Source organism: Lissotriton vulgaris, chromosome 5, assembly GCF_964263255.1.
Source record: "Lissotriton vulgaris chromosome 5, aLisVul1.2, whole genome shotgun sequence".
Classification (NCBI taxonomy): domain Eukaryota; kingdom Metazoa; phylum Chordata; class Amphibia; order Caudata; family Salamandridae; genus Lissotriton; species Lissotriton vulgaris.
This window is the reverse complement of record NC_141693.1, coordinates 1,760,961,324-1,760,981,653: the sequence shown is the minus strand read 5'-3', so window position 1 is coordinate 1,760,981,653 and position 20,330 is coordinate 1,760,961,324. Positions and strand designations below refer to the sequence as shown.

The window sequence follows — 20,330 nt, the reverse complement described above, 5'->3', positions numbered from 1 at the left end:
CATCTATACTGGTAGGCAGTATAGTTTAAGAGTCCTTGGACTGGAAAAGCACGAATTCAGAATTTAAAATTTAACACCATTGTTAGGGGTTTTCATTAATAAAAAGTAGTGATTTTTACCCAAATGACACCCTTTTGCAATATTAGGACAACGAAAGTCTGGGCAAAAATGATATTGCTTTAATAGTTTCCTTGCAGTTTGCATCCTGCTTGTGATGGCAGTTAATAGCTCACTGCTCTATATTAAGATTTGAACTTATAAACTGAAAGTAAGAAAAGGATCTCAGACCAAACTGGTAACCCATTGACCTATTTTTTTATTATATGCACTTTGTGATGTTAGTGGGATATGCACTTTGCAGCAGGCATGTTAAACCTCTGCCCTATGATCTGTCAATACTTTCAGTAGAAAAGGCTCCGGACTCTCTCCAGGAAGAACATTAATCACTGGAGTTGTCATTTTTATTGCAGGGACAAGGTATGCGGCATCCTGTGCTTTTAAAGCGTTGAACATGGTGCCCCCACCCTAAGTCAGCGCCCGAGCCAGCCAGCATAACTAACAAGATTGGTGTCACCCCATGATGGGGTGACACCCGGTGCGGTCCGCACCCCCCGAACCCCCTAGTGGCGCCACTGAGCATCCTGGGACCGGTTTCGGGATCATAACACTCATCAGCCAGGCTATCTTGAATCCAGTGGCAAAGTGAGCAAGTGACCCATGTCTGGGCATACCCTGCCAACTTAGGGTGAACAAAGCGATACCAAAGGGGAAGATGGGTGGAGCGTTTGAGCAAATCAAACATTCACCCCCAGTCAACTGATCTGGGTTTAATCCATCATCAGTCTTTAGCTCACGCCACCACCCCAGTGCATTTGTCACCCCAAGTTGGACGGTTATGCTCCGACGTGAGTCCTGTGCTCTCCATGCCACTGGAATCAAGCTATCCTGGCTGAAGAGGGGTGAAACCAGTCCTAGGATGCTTGTTTCCAGTCCAGGGAGGACCTGGCCTGGCAGTTCGGGCTGAACTGTTCCCATTAGGCACAGGGTGAAGACTGATTTGTATATGGCTGGGTCCAAACTGGAATGGCATGGTGAGCAAAAAAACGATGGATTTAGGGCCCAGATCTCTGTACTGGGGTGAATGTATGACATTGTTCTGCATTCTGTCCATCAATAGTTCTTTTTGCACAGAAAAGTTCTTAGAACCCTGGCCTTTCCCTCGCAATCATCACATAGAAGTGGAAGACTGCATTCTCAGGTTGTGGCTTACCTAAAGGCTCTGCTGTGCACACATCAAAACAAGAGCGACCACAAACATCCTATTGTTGCACACAAAGGAAATTACTTAGAGGGAACATGGGTTGTTGTTGCTAATCATGCTAATTCTTGGTGTTGAAAAAGGGTGTAGGCCTTTGTCCTATGCTAGATCTACGCCCTCTCAATTACTTCCTCAAGTAGAAGTTCGAAATGCTCACCCTAGCTCAGGTGCTGTCTGCCCTGAGCCCAGGAGATTGGATGGTAGCATTGAATTTGCAAGATGTATACTTCCACGTTCCCGTCCTGCCAGCAGACATTACCTGTTGGCCACGACCCCTTTCAGTTCCCTGTGCTTTCGTTGGCCATACCAGCTCCCCTTGGGTGTTGTCGAAGGTTGCAGCTCATTTGCGGAGATATGAGGTGCCAATCTTCCCCTATCTCGACGACTGGCTGTTGAAGGCGGGCTTGCTTCAGGCTGTCATCTCCCACCTCCAGATTACGGCAGTCCTCCAGCATTCAACGGGGTTCACTATCAACGTGCCAAAGTCACTCCTGACTCTCTCTCAAATGCGCCCTTTTATCAGAGCTATTCTGGATATGGTGCGTTTTCGGGCGTGTCCTCCCGAACAACGAGTCCAGGATATTCAGGCTAAGATACTGATGTTTCCTCCTCTATTTTCGGGTTTCGGTGAGATTGACTCTGAGGCTGCTGGGCCTCATGGCCCCCTGCATTGTGCTGGTGTCACATGCCGGCTCTGCAGTGGGACCTGAAGTTCCAGGAGCACAGCATCAGGGGAAACTCTACGACATTCTCCAGATCTCAGAGGGAACTGTGTAATATCTGTAGTGGTAGTTAATGAACTGCAATTGGCTCAGCGGCAGACCCCTCTACCTTCCCCAACCAGATCTCACAGTTACAGCATGGGGCAGCAATCTAGGAGAGGCAGAGATCAGTCCGAACTACACATCAACTTGTTGGAGCTCCAAGTGATGGGATTTGCATTGAAACCTCCACCCATGGAAGGCTAGTGCAGGTGTTCACGGACAACACCACCAATATGTGGTACTGCAACAAACAGGGCGGTGAGGGGTTGTCAACCATTTGTCAAGAGGCCCTGCATCTCTAGACATGGATGGAACAGCAGGGCATATCCCTGATGGTTCAACATCTGGCAGGCTCTCTAAACTCTAGAACGGACAAACTCAACCAAAGATGTCTACCAGATCCAGAGTGGTGTCTCCATCTGGAGTTGGTGCAAGGTCTCTTTCAGCAATGGAGAGGGCCTTGATTAGATCTGTTCGCCACCGACTAGAATGCGCAAAGCCAGCAGTTCTGCGCACTTGAGTTTCCAAGGCGTCCCTCACTCCGAGACACTTTTCATCTTGAGTAGAGCTCAGGCCTCCTTTATGCCTTTCCGCCCATACCACACCCCTGCCCAGAGTTCTCAAGAAGATCAGGAACGACAAAGTAAAAGTCATCCTTGTGTCTCCAATTTGGGCACGGAGAATCTGGTATCCTGAGCTGTTCAGCTTAGCCATCGGTCCTCCGATCAGGCTGCCCATTTGGTGGTATCATCTATCTCAGTAGCAGGGTAGGGTCCTTCACCCTAACCTGTCAACGCTCTGCCTTCTTGCATGGAGATTGAGCAGTGACAGTTGACAGCTTTAAACCTTTTGCCCAAAGTCTATGACATTATTTTGGCAGCCAAACGTCCCTCCACGAAGACATTTTACACCTGCCATTGGGCAAAACTTGTGGCATGGTGTGCAGAAAGATGAATTCAGGGTCTCCTGTTCATCCTTTCCCTTGTCCAGCAGGGATCTGGACCCTCTGAATGGCTATCTCTCCACCATTTCAGCTTTTCTGTGGTTGCCTGATCAGCCATCCCTCTTCAAATACCTTATTTTAAATAGGTTTCTGAAATGTTTACATTTGTTTCCTTCTTCTCCCTTTGCTAAGCCTCATTGGGCCTCAATCTCCTCCTCACTTTCCTTATGTGCACTCGCTGAGAGCCTCTGCACAATTGTCCACTCAGGTTCCTTACCATCAAGACGTCCTTCCTGGTTGCAATAAAATCTGCCCGGAGGCTCAGTGAGCTTCAGGCCTTGTCATCCGAGCCTTTTTAGCTTAACATCTATCCAGACAAATTGGTGCTACGTACATAAGCTTCCTTTCTTCCGAAAGTGGTCACTCCATTTCACATAAGCTAGTCCATCCCTCTGCCTTCTTTTTAGGCTCCTCCACATCCCTCCAAACAAGAAGAGCGACTCCACCCTCCAAACCCAAAAAGAGTGCTGTCATTCTACCATGACAGCGAATGAGAGTCCCGGGTGGACGGCTGGCTCCTACTGGGGTATGTTGGAGTAAAAAAGGGACGGACTGTGCAGAAGCAGACCATCTACCACTTTGTAGGATGATGCTCTGCATTCAAATCTGCTACGCATTGGCCAGAAAACAACCCCTTGATGTTTTAAGTGTTCATTCCACCGGAGCAAAAGCTGCGACCACTGCATTAGCACGTGGAGTTCCAGTCCTTGATATCTGCCAGGTAGCAACGTGGGCCTCATTGCACACATTCAAAAAACATTTCTCTCTGGACAGTCAGGCCCATAGAGAGGGGCATTTTGCAAGTTTGGTCTTGCAGTATTCATTGTATAAAATTGGTCCGCAAACCCACCTCCGGGGAAGTATTGCTTGGTTATCTATTATAAGGTAAGGACTCTGCGGATAGAATTCTCCATCAGATGAACATGTTACCTAACTTCGGTAACGCCTTATCTGGTATAGACTATGTAGCTGTAGATTCCCCACCAACCTACCCACTCTGCGAACAGATTTCTAGGGAAAGCGTTTTTCCCTATTCAGGGCCCTAGTTTTCCACACCAGTGGTCAGTGTACTTCGTGGCTCTGCGCTTCTGACTGGGAAAGCCACAAAACTAGCCTGCTTGGCCTTTCGGGCGCACGCTCGCTCTGCCCCGCACTTCATCAACTCTCTTATCACCTCTCACGCCCCAAGCCGCACCCTCCGCTCTTCATCACTTTCTCTCATTCACGTCCCTCGCTTCCGTAAATCACGTACTGGGGGTACCCGATTCTCTGTGCTGGCCCCCCAGTTCTGGAACAGCCTCCCTCTCTCTATCCGCTCTATTCCTATTTTTTCCCACTTTCGCAAAGCCCTTAAAACTTTTCTTTTTCTTCAGGCATTCCCTGGCTAAATTTCTTGGGTCCCTCTGTAGATACTGATGTGTTTCCCAGCGCCAGGAAGCCGCTTGGCCGCAGAGCGCTTTATCAAGTTCCTTTTTTCATTTCATTTCATTTCAAGTAACTTTTGTCAGCGCTCCTGGATAGTGCCTATATAGGTACTGCGAAAGTCACTCCCAGCGCCAAGGACATCACCTACTGGCGTGTAGGTGTACTGCTCAAGAAAAGTTTTCCTGATCCAGTCTGACGCCAGGGATAATTGTAAGGTAAGGTGTCTGCGGCGAGATAGAGTCTCTACCAGATACGATGTTACCGAAGGTAAGTAACTTTTTCTTCATTATGTAAGTACTGACTGCTTTTCCAGGATAGGTCCTTTGATTCTGTACTGTGAAATAGTTGGCATAAGGTGGGCTTTGTCAGACTCTGGCATTTTTTCTTAAAAGAGCACATGTGTTTGAGCGCACTGTTGTTAGATGGACAGTCCGGTGGACTGACAGACTTAACACTTTCCACCACAGCCGAGGTGCCATTGATTGTTTGTCAAAAACATGTTCAAATCAGGCATTTGTAGTTTAGCAGCATGGGCCAATAATATTTAAGTGCTGTGAAATGATGTTCACTACTCATGCACGTAAAGGCAAGCTCAGGATGCTGCTGAATTAATTGTATTGCAGCACATATATAGAGCTTATTACACCTATGTGGGGTGCTGAAACGCTTGCTTACTTTAGTATGCTACCCTATGTAGGGTGTGTGGTTGGAATTACTTTGTTTTTGTTTGTCCTTTGTGGGAAGTGTTTCCATGTCGTGCGTGATTACCACTGAGGTGGGGTTATCGTGTTATGGGGCGCAACGCGTAGCAGTTTGTTGAATGATGAAGTGTAAGAGACAGATGCACAGTATTATTCTTTTAAGTATGCTGTTGGCTTTGAATGGCCCTGCAGGTCCCTTTCTGCTATTTCAGATCATATACATCTGCTTAGCTGGTTGCCGTACTGTATTTTCTGAACTGAGATTTTGTGTATAGTTTGGTTCTTAGCTGCCAAGGTTGGCAGGCGACAGAAGTGGAGTGTTCTGTAGGGATGGGCATTTTTGTTATCATCCCATATGTTAGTGTCTATGTGGGATGTAAAGAAGCTATGAAACTGTATAGCCAAATGCGTCCTGCAGAGAATGGATTATATGAAAGTCCTCTAAAACTGTCCAGATTGCTGTAGTAATTCCATACCTCTTCAGTTTGTAATGTTTGGTTTTTTGTCTTTACAGTGCTGGTGATGGACAACCCTCATAGTAGCTACTGACCGCCGCGTATTCTAGTTTTAGTATTCTTGTGGACTATGGCAATTCTATATTGAAGTCCATAACTATATAATGTCATGAGGACCCACAAGTCAGCTCTTTTTTGCTTAACTGCATAATGAAAGCATTTAGCTAGTTGAGTTGTTTGTAATTAGTGGGTTGTAAGCTGAGGATTGTGTGTCCGGGTGTGACTGTTTCCGGGCTCTCTTTGCTTGGATGCAGGTGGTGCAGTTATTTAGAAAATATCCATGTTTTCAACTGTCTTCAAAAGTGTATATGCTCCTGGTTGCTTCTAATGCTGGCTGGTAGTGCGTTCCAGAGCTTGGCTGCTTCTACTTAGAAAGCAGTGCCTCTTATGGGGGTTCTTATGCAAGGTAGCGTGATAAGTAGTGCAAGCCTGGGTAGCGTTATCCAGCTGCAGACAGCTCCCAGGCAGTACTTTGGATGGACAGAAAGGCATGTAAGTACTGCGAGATGCATGAAGGCACCTGATTCTATGTAATATAGGAGCACCTGTTTACAGAAAGTTGAAACGTTAGAAGGGTGTTATGAGGCACGATATCACAATTTTCTTGTTATGCCTTTTTCCATGGCTGTCCGGCAAGCAGCTAACATGCACTAGAATTTACACACATTTTCCTGAAAAAAAAACGTGTGTTGGTGCTTTCTTATCACAGTGTGTCAATCACCAATTATTCACAATTTTTGGTTCACCTCATTGAATATATACCTTCTCCTATAGACCCAATGGAAGCAGTATTGCTGGAGGACTTGTAAAAGGTGCTTTGTCTGTTGCTGCCTCTGCCTACAAAGCGCTGTTTGCTGGCCAGCCCGTTCCAACACAGGTATTATTTTTTATTTTTTTTTATTTTCTTTTGGCTAATCATGTAACACGTTTCTACCAGCTAATAATTTCCGAGCTGTTTTATGTAACCAACATTGCCACTGAATCCCCCATTCCTGTTCGACAGCCTAGAGTAGCTCTATTCCGGGTTACACAGACCCTCATTTTGTTTGGTGTTCAGTACAGACCTATGCTCGCTCTCTTATGATTTATTCAATGGGAATATTTCTACCTCTTTTTGAGAGGCGACCTGGAATCATTGTTTTCATGAATATTGATGTATGCTTTCCTGAGGCGAGGTACAGTGCATAAATGCCCATACCTCCGTTGAAAGTGTATTAAGTATTGATTGTTCCAAATGGTGATGGCTTCATGATATGTGGGACTTTGACTCCTGGTTTGTCTTTTCTGTAACTAAGTGAACTATATCATGTCTGTTCTTATGGAAATTTGTGTTTGAAAACCTGTTGGCACCGAGTTAGTGGTCAATCAATAAGCAAAAAGATACCAGTGCTTAATGAAACTGAAAAGTTGAAGGCATATTATGACTGTTGGTAAAAAAGAAATGAAACCTTTAATATATACTCTCTTCAATTTTGCAAGGGCGTTTTCTTCTTGCAGGTTGCATGACATTAAGACTTCAAGTAACTAGTGGGTACAGACAGATGGAGATATTTACATTACTTCATTAGGAAGACGAATTCATCGGTGAGTATGGGGGCTCAGAAACCAGGTGTGTCCTATGGATCACCTCTCCAAGGTTCCTGCACCTCCAGTATTGGGGTTATCCAGATCGGCCCAACGCCAGTATTGTGAAGAGAAAGCCTAGAATTAGTGAAAGTGCACAGTGGCAACCTATTGTTCTCCAGTTCTTGGCATCGATTTCACCAAGAACCAACTTATCAGGCTCTAGGGAAGGAGGCGCTCCAAATGCCAGGGCCCATGTGAGACCAAACCCTCTCTTGCTACGACAGTGTGGCACTGTATGGTCTCACCTGAGTCTGGATGCAGCGGTCCTGGACTCCTGTTGCACCATTTGATTGATTTAGTTTCTCCTTCTGGGCTTGAGGCGTTGATTAATTCACAGAGAGGTGAAGCACATCTCCTTCTTTCGGCATGAGTCAGTGCAAGCCGCCTTCTTCTGTGATACCAGGGGTTTACACTAAGGAATAGAGTCTAGAACTTCCTGTAGGTACCTTTTGTTTTTCAATTCCAGCCTTGCAGGGCCGATTCAGCTCCGGACCCCTTCTTCCCTCAGTTTGAGCCTGACTCTCATTCAGATTCGAAGGTGGATGGGAAGAAGGCCTGCCTCCAACTCGTATGCATTCGTATACAGCCCACTCCCACCTTGCAGCACAAGAGAAAAAAATTAAAACATAGGCACTTGGAATCAACAGCATCACCATTAAATGAAGTGCTGCTTGCAGTTAAGCTCGACACAAGAGTTGCATTTTACACTGGAGCATGGTATACCACCCTCCCCTATTCCCACTTCAGGCATTAGAAGCACAAGAGCACTCCCTGGAATCTCTTACAGCTGCAGGCATCCGGGGTGTTCAGAGCTGATCTCAGCTCTTCAAGTCTCCTAAAGAATTCATCACTTACGTTTGCACCTCTGGCTGCCCCATTTTCTGGGAAGGCGGACTCCAAAGCAATGGAATCTGACTACTCTGACCCATCAGTTAATTAGCAGCTGGATTTTGGGGGGGAGCGGAATGGACAATGAACCACCCAAGGTGTGTCTTCGTTTAGCACGGGATATCGGACCGCCAAGATGTCCTCCTGTCTGTATAAGGCCTCGCTACTGGACTTCAGCCCCAGCCACCTGTTCTCCCGGTGCCTCTGCACTGTGGGATCTAAAAGCGACAAGCTAAACGTCCGTGAGTACAGCACTTTCGGCCTTCAGACAGTGGGGATTTACCGAAGGAGAGGACTCACCTGTTAAAGTTCCTGTTACTCAGGTTGGGCAAAATGAAATTATCCCTATTTCACCGGTGGAGCCACCCGTATAAAGGAAAAGAGGCAGCCCTAGGAAACAGCAAGCCTCTAAAGCTAGGAAATCGAAAAAGGGGCCTGTGATCGAACTTTCTTCACTGTCCCAGACACAGTAGTCGAAATTGTAAATTTGAATGATTTATATTTAAGACTGGAAAGTGTTTTAATAACTCAGATTCACCCTTTTAAAAGCTTATAGAGCAACGCTTAGTGCAATTAATTGAGCAGGGCGGAGACTCAAAGACAGATCCTCGAACTGCCACTACTAGTACTGCTCTGAGTGCCTTGAATCCACATTGATGGGTATTTGAACCAATGCAGGGTGAAGGGGGGTTGGGGGGAGGGGGGGTAGAGCAGGGGTGGAACCACAGCTGTCTTCTCAGCAAATACCTACACAATCACATGTACAGCAAAGATCAGAAGTACAGTATCAAGATATTACCCTAAGCGACAGAGGAGGTAGTTATATAGGGAAGTTCGCAGGTATAATTACTAAAGATAAGTCGTCCCTCTTGCAGGAATCAGGCTCATTGGCAGTTCAAACACTGAACCATACGCCACTATCCAGGGTACCAAACACACTATCCAACCCCCTTACCATATATGGATGGAAGAAGAATGCCTACTAGGGAAGTGGGTGTTAGTGAAGAACGTGCCACGGGGGAGGGGATGGAAACAAGGGGTGAGATGGTATGCCCTCGCCTGCAGCATGCCCATATGTGCTTATTCTGGTCAACGTACCTGTGCTAAGAAAGTCACAGTCTGAATCCAGAGAGCAACTCATGGATAAATCACTTTATTGGTTGACCAAATTTGCTAGGATGTGCGTGTTTTTACATAGACATATCCTTATGGCAAGGAGAGTTTCGTGGGTCGGACCAGCTTTAAAAACCATCTCTGGGAACTGTATCGTCCTAAACCTTTGATAGCCCAGGGCTGGTGAGGCACCTGTTAGGTCAACTACCTAGTGTACAATCAGAGGGTTCGTAGATATATGCTTTACCTTTAGGGTTAGTTTACAAACCTCATGACTTGCGCAGAATTGCAGAAGAGGCGAATAACATTATGGTAACTACGAGCTACTGCCCCAATTTTTATTCTTTAAAATGAATTACTGAATTCTGTACTCGAAATAGGTTAGCTGCACTAAAGAGTTTAGAGGTCTGTGACTGACTCCCAGGGAGGGGCATTATGATAGGGAAGGATGGGGACCAGAGGTCGCTTTCTGAACGGGTGGCCATAAGGAGGTAGTGGGGTAAGGAAACGTCAAGGTGATAAGATGGAGTATAGCAGAACTCAGCCCTAAAACAGATGACATAAACTGGATAGGAGAGATAGCCAAATATGATATCATATGCCTCCAGGAAACATGGGAGGTGGCTCCAATCTCCTTGTATGGGTGTAGATCTTGCCAGATACCCCGGCAGTGGCATCTAGAGCTGGAAGGGCAAGAGGAGGCGAATACTGTCAGTATTGATGTTGACATTATTTTAATGACTCTCCCTATTTCCATCATTTGATATGTGAGGGGCGAGGGGAATGGGATGTGATCATTATAAATTATTATAATAATCATTTTGAGGATAAGATGGAATCTGTGGTAGATGAAGGGGAGTGGGCAATTAATGAGGCTAACTCCCAACATCATAAACCGCTGAATCTCATTATATTGGGAGATTTTAATATTAGAATGTGTCATTTAGTAGGGAAATCAGTCTGTGGAGTGATGAATTCTGATGGAGACCCGATCCCTCAGTTTAATTATAGTATATATCGGAACTCATTAAATAGGATCTTAGTCATATGGATTCTGATAAGTAATACGACCATGCAGAAGCAGAGAGCCCTTGCAAGTGCAGTGGTTTGATGCAATGTGCACTAAACCTCTTCTAACCTAATCAAAGCATTGCATGGGGTGCCCAGGGATCTTTTGTTAATGCGGGGCCTACTCACTAGCTACAAGGAGGCGAGGTGGACTTGCTTTGTCTGAAAGAAAAAGCATGAGAGATCTATGGCAGGCATTAGAGAGAAGAGACAGTCTAGAGTTTTGGAAGGTGGTGAACGCCCCATTCTTAAAAGATGAGGGGTTAACCCTCGCTAGATGTCCACATAGTGGAGGACGGGCGGGTCAAGCATTTTCGAAATATCTTTGTAAATGTAAATGAGACCGCGATTGATCATTATAATATGCAGGAGCAGATTAATCCTTTTCTAAATTTTGAAATAGAGGAAGAGAGCAAACCTTGGAACAGACCTGCTCATTGAAGGCCTCTGGACCCAATGGGGTACCTGTCGATATTTTTCTTGAGACTTACAATCTGTGGGGCTATGTGTTGACAAATGTATTTAACATGGTAGCCAAATTTGGCCCTCTCAGATCATGGTACCACTTTATAATAGTCCATATATATAACAAGCATTGGCGATACCAATAGGTCTCGTCTTTTGGACCTTATACATGTTTAGCCAGAGCTATTAGCTTCTCCAATATTTTTAAGGTATGTTGTAGAGCATGGTGGCTTCTGTGCAGCATGTTGGAAAGTTATAATAAATGTTAAGCATTTTTTTTACCTTATATATAACCAAGAAGACATTTTGTACAACTGAACGCCCCAATTAAAAAAAAGGATAAACATAAAAAATGTCTTGTAGTTTCACCCTTAGATAAACTACAAGACATTTTTAATCTATTAGTGGAAGACATGACTATCCTGCAATTATCTCAGAGAGTCCATCAACCAACTCATATTGCAGGACACACATTAGATTTGATATTCTCTAATATAGAATCTATAGACATCGACCCTCTAACACCACTGTTATGGACTGATCATTACCTGATTACCTTTCGTATCAATCTTCCCATCCCCCAGACCAAAAAACACAGTGTATTTACAGCAAACACGAGAAATTGGAAATCTTTCACAATTGATAAATTTAGAAATCATTTCTCACACCCCTCTTGCACAAGCACCAATATCCATGAGGAGATAGATCTCCTTCACAAAAACATTAAAAATGCTCTTGAACATTGTTCGACCACCCAATCTCGTCACACACCAGGCAACAAAAAATCAGAGAGATGGTACGGACCTAAGCTTAAACTTCTAAAAAGAAATTGCACTTCCTTTGAGCATAAATGGAGAATATCCAAAACAGATGAGACCAAAGATAACTTCAGGAAAGCTCAAACACTCTATCACAGGGCAATCAGAAAGGCGAAAAAGGAATACTTCACACGTAGAGTATCTGAGAATAATAATTCCTCAAAAGAACTTTTTAAAATTGTCAAAGAATTATGCAACCCAACCAATCTCTCCCTACATCTTACCCCCTCACAGGAAAACTGTAACAAGCTTAATAATGACTTTTTCTGTGAGAAAATTGATACCTCCTTTCCAAATCACCTGACCGAAATCAATGAACAATATGTACCAACCGTTGCACATACCAGCTGCCACGGTTTCGGCCCTTTTTCAGAAGAGGAGGTAGAAAAGGTCATGCTTGAGGTCAAGTCAGGTTCCCCACTTGACCCTTGTCCACATCACATTTTCTCCCAGTTAACCCCTGTAATATGTCCAGTAGTTACTAGAGTACTCAATCTCTCCCTTAGTTCTGCTGAATTCCCAAAATCATGGAAACAGGCCCTAGTCACCCCTTTAGTAAAGAAGGCTGGAGCAGACGTAAACAATCCGGCCAATTACAGACCAATATCCCAGTTACCTTACTTATCAAAGGTTCTGGAGAAGTTAGTCAACAGAAGTCTTACCACATTTTTGGAAGCAAATGGTCTGCTGGACGATTCACAGACAGGGTTCCGGACAAACAACAGCACCGAAACTACACTCTTAGCGGTGACAGACAGTATCAGAACCAAGGTGGATCAGGGTAGAACAGTCGCACTGATACTCCTTGATTTATCAGCGGCTTTTGATACCGTACCCCACAATCAACTATTGAACATCCTGGCAGAGAAAGGATTACTGGGCAAAGCATTAGGATGGCTACAATCGTTCCTAGCGGATCGAACCCAATCAGTGCGCTTGGGTGACTACATATCCCCTCCACGACTCATAAAATACGGAGTTCCCCAGGGGGCGTCATTGAGCCCAACTTTGTTTAATGTATTCGTCTCCTCGCTGGCAACCATTGGCAAAAAGTGGGGTGTCGAAATGTGCTCCTATGCTGATGACACTCAGCTGATGGTCACCATTGATGGAAATGATGACTCCAAAACTAGATTGACGAACTGTCTGACTGAATTGGCAACTTGGATGCAGGACCATTGTCTTAGACTAAACGCCGACAAATCCGAAATCCTATTGTTCGGCAGAGGTACACAGGCCTGGGACAACAGCTGGTGGCCAAGTGACTTGGGTTTGCCTCCCAATCCTACTGCTAAAGCAAAAAACTTAGGAATAACACTGGATAGGGACTTATCCATGAAATCCCATGTTTCCATAACTTGCGGAAGGAGCTTTGGACTTTTGAAGATGCTTAGACGTGTCTTCCCCTGGGTGCCAACGGATTGCAGGAAAACCTTAGTCCAGTCACTACTGATGAGTAGGTTGGACTATGGTAACTCTCTGTTTGTAGGAATGGCAGATTATCTCTTCTCTAAATTACAGATGGTTCAGAATGCCGCTGCTAAAGCCATCTGCAATAAAAGAAAATATGACTCAGCTAAAAATTGCATGCGTGAGCTTCATTGGCTCCCAATGCGGCAACGATCCATTTTTAAGCTGATGTGTATTTCTCACAAGGTACTCCACGGCTCAGGCCCCACCATCCTACATGACAGGGTTAGATTTCATAAACCCTCTAGAAACCTACGATCTATGACGTTAGGAAGAGCAGCTATCACCCGAGCTCGTACTGTCAGGATGGGAGAGCGGGCCTTCTCTCACATTGCGGCAACAAAGTGGAACGAGCTACCCCCTAAAATTAGAACAAATGACTGCTTTGTCTCATTTAAGAAACAACTGAAAACATTCCTTTTTCCCAGGCTAGATCAATAGTTTTCAATCAGAGCTGATGTCTAATCACTTGCAACTTTCTTCAGCGCCGTGATGTCCTTTCAGGATGAATGTTAGCGCTTTACAAATAAATAAATACAAATACAAAATACAAATAATGTGTATTCTTGCTTTTAACGGAGACGTTCAGTTGTACAAAATTATGTTTATATTTATTTCATCTATTACATTTTGTTTTGCCTATAAATCAATATTTATAGCGGTTTGCACCTTAATGCTTGCCTTGAAATAAGGAAAAAAAGTCACATGGAAATAGTAATTTGCCCAGGATTAAACACTGCGGTAATCCAGGGCAGGTGAAGCTGGGATTAAAGCGCAACTACATTGGAGTCAAAATTGACTGATCCAGCGCCTCTTCTCCAAGGGAGAGCATGTGAAAAGCGGGTTGCCGCTGTGAGTGAGCCATGTTTACACAGATTTCTCCTGAAAAGAGTTGAGAAAGTAACATTTGACACAGTAACATTACTCAAACGTACAAGAGTAAACTTACAGATGCAGATTTATTCATGTGTAAGTTTACCTTTGTGAACAGCTCCCTCAGTTGGTTGTTTTACAACTTATGCATTTTTGATATTGAACCCTTCTTCATGAGTCAGAACGTTACAATTGTCCTCGAATACCTGAGAATAATTGATATGGATCCAACTTTAAGCTGTTTAAAGACGGCTTAAACATTTTGACTCTCCAAGATGCCAATATCCACATGACAGGGAAAACAGGCATGATTCCGCCTCCACTGAGTAGCAGAAACCTAACAACCTCATTTATGCTTATGCATTGAAGTGAAACCATGATAGGATTTGGGTAGACTATGAAGATCATCCACCACCCCAAAGAGCAGTGCAGCAGAATGATGGTACTATCCTGTAGAATAATCAAGGACAATGTAATCATACAAACTACCTGTTCAGTTTTCAAGTATACTCCCAGCAGACTAGTGCATAGTGCAAGCTGCAGCAGCATGACTAGCCAAAGTAGAGGCAAAGTGAAAGGGAAGTGTAACCTAAGCATTCAGTCTGAAAAGAAATATCAGAGGAACAAAGACCAAGCACACCTGTGTACAATAATGCTCGCAGTGGAATTAAAGAAACTGACCTTTGAGGGTCTACAGTGTTTGAGCGTAGATGCACCTACCTCTAGGCAGAATTCCCTGACAAGTATTTGTCAAACAGGGACATTTGAAAGTCAAAGCAGTGAAGGGTGAGTAGGATGGCAAGGTTGTGTTGGAAGCAAAGAAAAAGTATTTTTTTGGAAGCGATTGTGTAGCACCCCTTTGCAGGAGGCAGGGTAGAAATGTGGAAAGGCCTTTTAGGTATTTGGTCTATTAGATCTCCCCCTCCAAGATACCAGATTAATGTGTTGGAGAGCCAGCTGATGGGGAAGGAGTCGTAACCAAGAACGTGTGCTATTTCGAGAAGAGATAACATAGTTGGGGCAGAGCAGCTGCAGTCCACAACTGCACTGATATGAAATTAACTGCACTGATGCAGAAGATGAGACAGTGTCAATCTTTGGGACATCGAGATAAGCATAGTTGAATGAAGTCATCTGCTTAAACCTAGATCTATGGCTAAAGTCTTGCCTTCAATGTTGAGTAACTGTGTATTTGTACATCTGAAAGACACAGTTAGTTATAGATTCCTTACCTTAGAATTCCCGACAGGCGTCAGACTGGATCCGGAAAGTTTTTCGTCTGCAGTACTCTGTTCGTCAGAAGGTGGCGTTAGTCGACTCCGTGTTCGACGTTGTGGTCGCTGGGATGATGTTGCAGTAGATACATAGACGCCGCCCTCGCACGCTGACGTCAGTTCTTTCTTTTTCCACGCCAGCAAGCGCAGATCCAGAGAGAGGGGCATCTCTAGTCACTTTTTGACAGATCTTTTTCTCGACTTTTGTCGACTTTGTTTTTTGAGTCCTTCGGCTCCTGGTGCAAGGGGATGCCTGGCTTCAAGGCCCACAGTTGCTGAATTCGACTTACATCGGTGACGGATCCCCACCGCCTGTACCTCTACAGCCTGGAGCGCGACCATGACCCCAAGTTGTGCTCCGACTGCCGAATCACGGCCCGAAGTCTTTGCGGGAGCGGACCCGAAAGCTACTCGAGGCCCCGCAGTCTGCTCCACGTCGCTCGAGGTCCTGATCGCGTGGGAGGTTGAGGGACCGATCGCAGAGCCATCATCACTCCTCTGTCTAGTCTTTGCACTCGGGGTCAGGTAAGTCGAAGCATAAGAAGTCGACGAAGCATCGTTGCACTTCAACTTCCCCTTGTTCGTCGGCCTATGCGACAAAGAGTGCAGGTGGTGACCCTCCCGCTGCTCCGCATGCGGAGTCTACAGGTTTGACTCTAGACTTCTCGAGAGCGGCCCCTGCCCAGCTTCGTCAGTTCTACGAAGCGATGCATGCCATCTTTGGGCAGCCGACTCCGCCAGCTTGCCTTCAGGACTCATGGACTCGGTTGGGGACCATGGGCCTTTGACGCTGGCGGCTGCGTCCTCAGCACCGCAGGTCCCCCTTGGATCCAGGCCTGGATCCGGATCAGCACCAGTCAACCTCATAACACCTCCACCGGCGCCGATTCTACCGGCACCACGTACGCAGCCGGCGCCGATGGGTACATTTGTGCCTGTGTTCCGCCCTGGCCCTTTTCAGCCAGATTGGGTGCCAGAGGAGGGGTCTGGAGACCCTTTGACTGACCAGTTGGATTATGATCCGGACTGGAGAGAGGATCTGGGGGATGCTAATGTTCTGGATACCTCCCCAAACCTTGACATGTTGTCTCCTGCTACCTTGGCTGCAGAGAAGGGGGCGTCATACGCAGTGGAGCTGCGTAGAGCGGCCGAGGCTCACCACCTCGAGCTACCTACGGTGGCTGTCAGGACTAACCTCCTGACAGAGGTGCTTCAGCCGGCAGCAAACTCTTCAGAGCACCTGCTGCTGTTCAATGAAGCCCTATCCGACATCCTTTTGGGCACTTGATCCAGGCCCAACACAGGGGCTCCTGTGGATAGGATGATTGCCCAACGTGACCGCCTGGCCCCGGGCGACCCCCACCTTCTTCTCCCAACACCCCACCCCTGAGAGCTGGGTGGTCCAATCCTCGATATCCAAAGGTGCATTCCCTAACGCTCCACCTGATAGGGAATCAAAAAGGCTGGACCAACTTGGGAAGAAAATGTTTTCTTCTTCCAGCTTGGGAATGCGGTTGGTAAACACTGCTTGTCTATTAGACCGTTATTCCTACTCTGTGTGGGATACAGTGGCCCAAGTGCCCAGAGGAGGCCCGGGTCGTGCTCTCCCGTGCAGTTGCTGTGGGGAGAGAGGCAGAGACGTTTACCATCCGCTGTGGACTGGACACCGCCTACTCACTGGGTAGGATGATTTCTCCAGTATTGGGGTGTCTTTCATAGATTCACATGCCTGAATCATTCCCCGTCGTCAGAGTGGGAGTCCCACGGTACATAAAAAAGCAATAATATACTATAATAACATAGAAAAACTTGGTAGTAACCAACCAGGAAGTAAAGTAGCCCAAGCTACAGGAGAAAAAACTTCCACACTCATGACTATCCTATTCCTTTTGTACAGCCCAAACGGCAGCCAATCAGGCATCAGCACCCACCAGAATGTTCTCCCCAGAGGCTCAGGCTCTCAGATTTTCTAGCGCACGTCATGTGAAGGGAGTCTCCCTGAGCTCTGCTCAGTACTTTTTTCCTTCAAAATCCAGGATTTTAGGATGTCTTCCTCTAAGAAATCTTTGTTCAGGCCTTGTGACTCTTGTGGTAAGCTCCGGCTTTTCAAGGAAGATCCCCACAAGAAGTGTATCCACTGCCTGTACCCAGACCATCAGGTGAAGGACTGCAAGATTTGTAGGACCTTCCCTCAAAAGAACCTCTGGGACAGAGAGGGCTGCTTTCTTCTGTGGCTACAGAAGCTCAAGGATCAGGAGGATCCACTTTCTGAGGTGGGCAGTATTGCCTCGGGATCTACTACAGCTTCTAGGAAGAGAGTTGCTGAGGATGTATTTTCTTCTCCTGGGGCTAAGGTTGCGAGGAGACTGCAACCTTCTAAGGGGTCAGAGAGGCCTACCACTCCTAAGGCTACTCCCCCTGGTAAGAGCAAACCATTTGCCATCAACGCCCCGAGAAAATCCAGCAAAATTTTACCTCAGAAATCAACTTCTGAGAAGACTTTACCTAAGAAGAAGACCCCTTCGTCGACGACGCTGTCGACGATCCCTTCGTCGACAAAGAAACCAGTTGACGCAACATCTACGTCTACGGTAACCTTTTCTTCACCTAAACCTGAAATTATAATGTCGACGGCGTCTTCTCCGTCGACGATGGTCTATGTCCCAGTAAGACCTATCTCGTCGACGAAGGAATCTACACCTGCCATCGTCGACGTCGAGACCTAAGAAGACTCCGTCGACGGTAAAATCATCGGCGAAAGTTCCATCGTCGACGAAGACTGCATCATCGACGAAGACTTCATCGTCGATGAAGACTACATCGCCGTCGAAGACTACTATATCGTGGACGACCGCCTCGTCGACACTGTCATCGCCGGGGCTTATGGCTCCGTCGACGGGCCCGTCGACGGTTCCTCCGTCGACACCACAACTATCAACATGTACAACGGTGCAAGTTTGGTCATTGTGACGGGGTGACGCGGCCAGAGTCCCAGGAGAGCATGAACACCAACCTCTCCCCTCTCTCTCAAGGCGGGCCGTGGAATGACGAGAACGCGAAAGTGTTCAATCCAACCAAAGAAAGTCAACCCTGTTTCTTTAACTGGGCTGACTTTTGTCCAGTCTCCGCCCCTTGTGATGATATGATCCGTCAGGAAGACGGAAAAGAGGAAGCCAACGAGAAACCGGTGTGTTCTACACCTGGAGGCGACTGATCGAGGGAGAAGGCGGTGGCTGAGGTGGTTCGTGAAGAAAGTCGAGGAGAAGGAGCGGAGCGAAGGAAGCGCAAATAAGCCAGGAGGCCAATGTCAAGGCGAATCCCAGAGCCACACTTCAAGGGAAGTGTGGCTTAGTCCGGTTCAGGCTCGCATCGCGGCGTGGGCAGGGAGGAAGGGGTCAGACCATCCGTAAATCACCCGTCTATCGTTCCTAGCACAACCTTTCCCCGAGCACGAACGGCACTCGAGAGTTGTTGTTGTGATCACCGTATGTTCCCTCACTCCCTTCCCCTGCACTGTACCTAAGAGAACACCTTACTAAAACGGGGTATCTTCATTTCTTTTCTGGGTATTCCTGACCTCGCCACACTGGAGTGGAGACAAAGAAGTCCCGACAGTCGGAAACTTTGCAGTTCCCCGGAAAAGAAGAAAGAGACTGAACTTGCTCTCCCTTATTACAGAACCATCATAAGGAAGAAAAGGGTGTTAAAAGCAATAAAACCGAGTCTTACCCCATTAACAGTTCCCATGCGTTTCTCTGCAAGGCCACAGTCACCATCTACGGTATTTACATCTACACCGTTTACGCGAAGCCTTCCCTGTTGCAAAGGCGTGGTTCTGGACTAGAACCTTTATCACCATTGCACCTGTCGCCTCGTACAGTACCTGTACCTTTACAGGTTCCTGAAAAATTACTAGATTCAGAGGACAGTGATGAGGACGCCGATTTGGAGCAGCTACAAGTCCTTCAGAACTACTCATCAAATATCAAGAAGAGGATCAACATGATCCACCTTCACCTGAACAGGTGACGTCACCCATCACTAGTATTCCAACAGTCCAGATGCCTTTGTCATTGTTGTCTAATCTTCAGCACATGCTCAATGATTGCTACCGGCGTTTTCCGCAATCTGAGTCAGCGGATTCGGTACCACCTACAAATGTGGTTCAAGCTTCCACATCTGAATTCAAGTCGCCTACACCTCATTCGCCAGAAGCTTCTCACCAACCTGAGGAACATCAATCATCAGAAGTTGAGGAGCGTGAGGAAGGTGAAGTGGATGACCGATCCTTATTGTCTGAGTGGGATGACTATCAAATCCAGACTCCTTCTCCTTCGCCTCCGGCTCCTGCTGATTCACCTCCTGTGGACATTGAGGGTTTTCATCTTCTTATGGAAAGAGCGACTCAACTATTCTAAAACTCCATGGAAACTGCGAAAGAGGAATGTTTCCTCTATGACTTCAAGAACCAGCCGAGGAGACAAGTAAAGATCATTTCAATTATCGAATTTATATTAGAAAGAGGGCCTGAAGGTGATGTCTACTCCTGCATCTATCCCGCCAGTATTACCACGTATAGACCCCAGCTTGCCTTATAGGTCACCCCAAGAAAGATTCGGTGATTGTACTAGCTGCACAAAAGAGGTCCAGAAATCCGTCATCGCCGATGACAGCCCCACCTGACAGAGATGGCAGGCGTCTAGATTCTATTGGGAAAAAGGTAACTACGATGGCAGCGACAACGGTCCAGGCGGCAAACACCTTGGCCATTCTGGGTCATTACGACCGGCAAATGTGTTCTGACATCTCACCATACATTAATATGCTTCCCGAACCTGCTAAATCTGAAGCTCTCAAGATACTGCAGGAAGGAGAGAGAACATCAGCCAAAATTATATATTGTGCAGTAGATGTAGCTTCTACGGGATTCAGACAGCTAGCAAGGGCTGCCGTCCTATGGTGACAAGGCTGGCTTAAGGGGACTTCTTTTCGCCAGGAGGTGCAAGCGA

The 20,330-nt window shown here is 46.3% G+C and overlaps 1 protein-coding gene across 6 annotated transcripts in view; it reads left to right on the top strand.

Moving 5' to 3' along the window:
- Positions 1-20,330, top strand: part of NBR1 (NBR1 autophagy cargo receptor) — a 577,507-nt gene that overhangs the window by 542,200 nt on the left and 14,977 nt on the right. For all 6 annotated transcript variants that reach the window (XM_086924037.1, XM_086924035.1, XM_086924034.1 and 3 more), the window contains one exon: positions 6,501-6,603. In XM_086924037.1, coding sequence (XP_086780163.1) covers positions 6,501-6,603 — 103 coding nt within the window. The remainder of the gene's footprint in view (positions 1-6,500; positions 6,604-20,330) is intronic.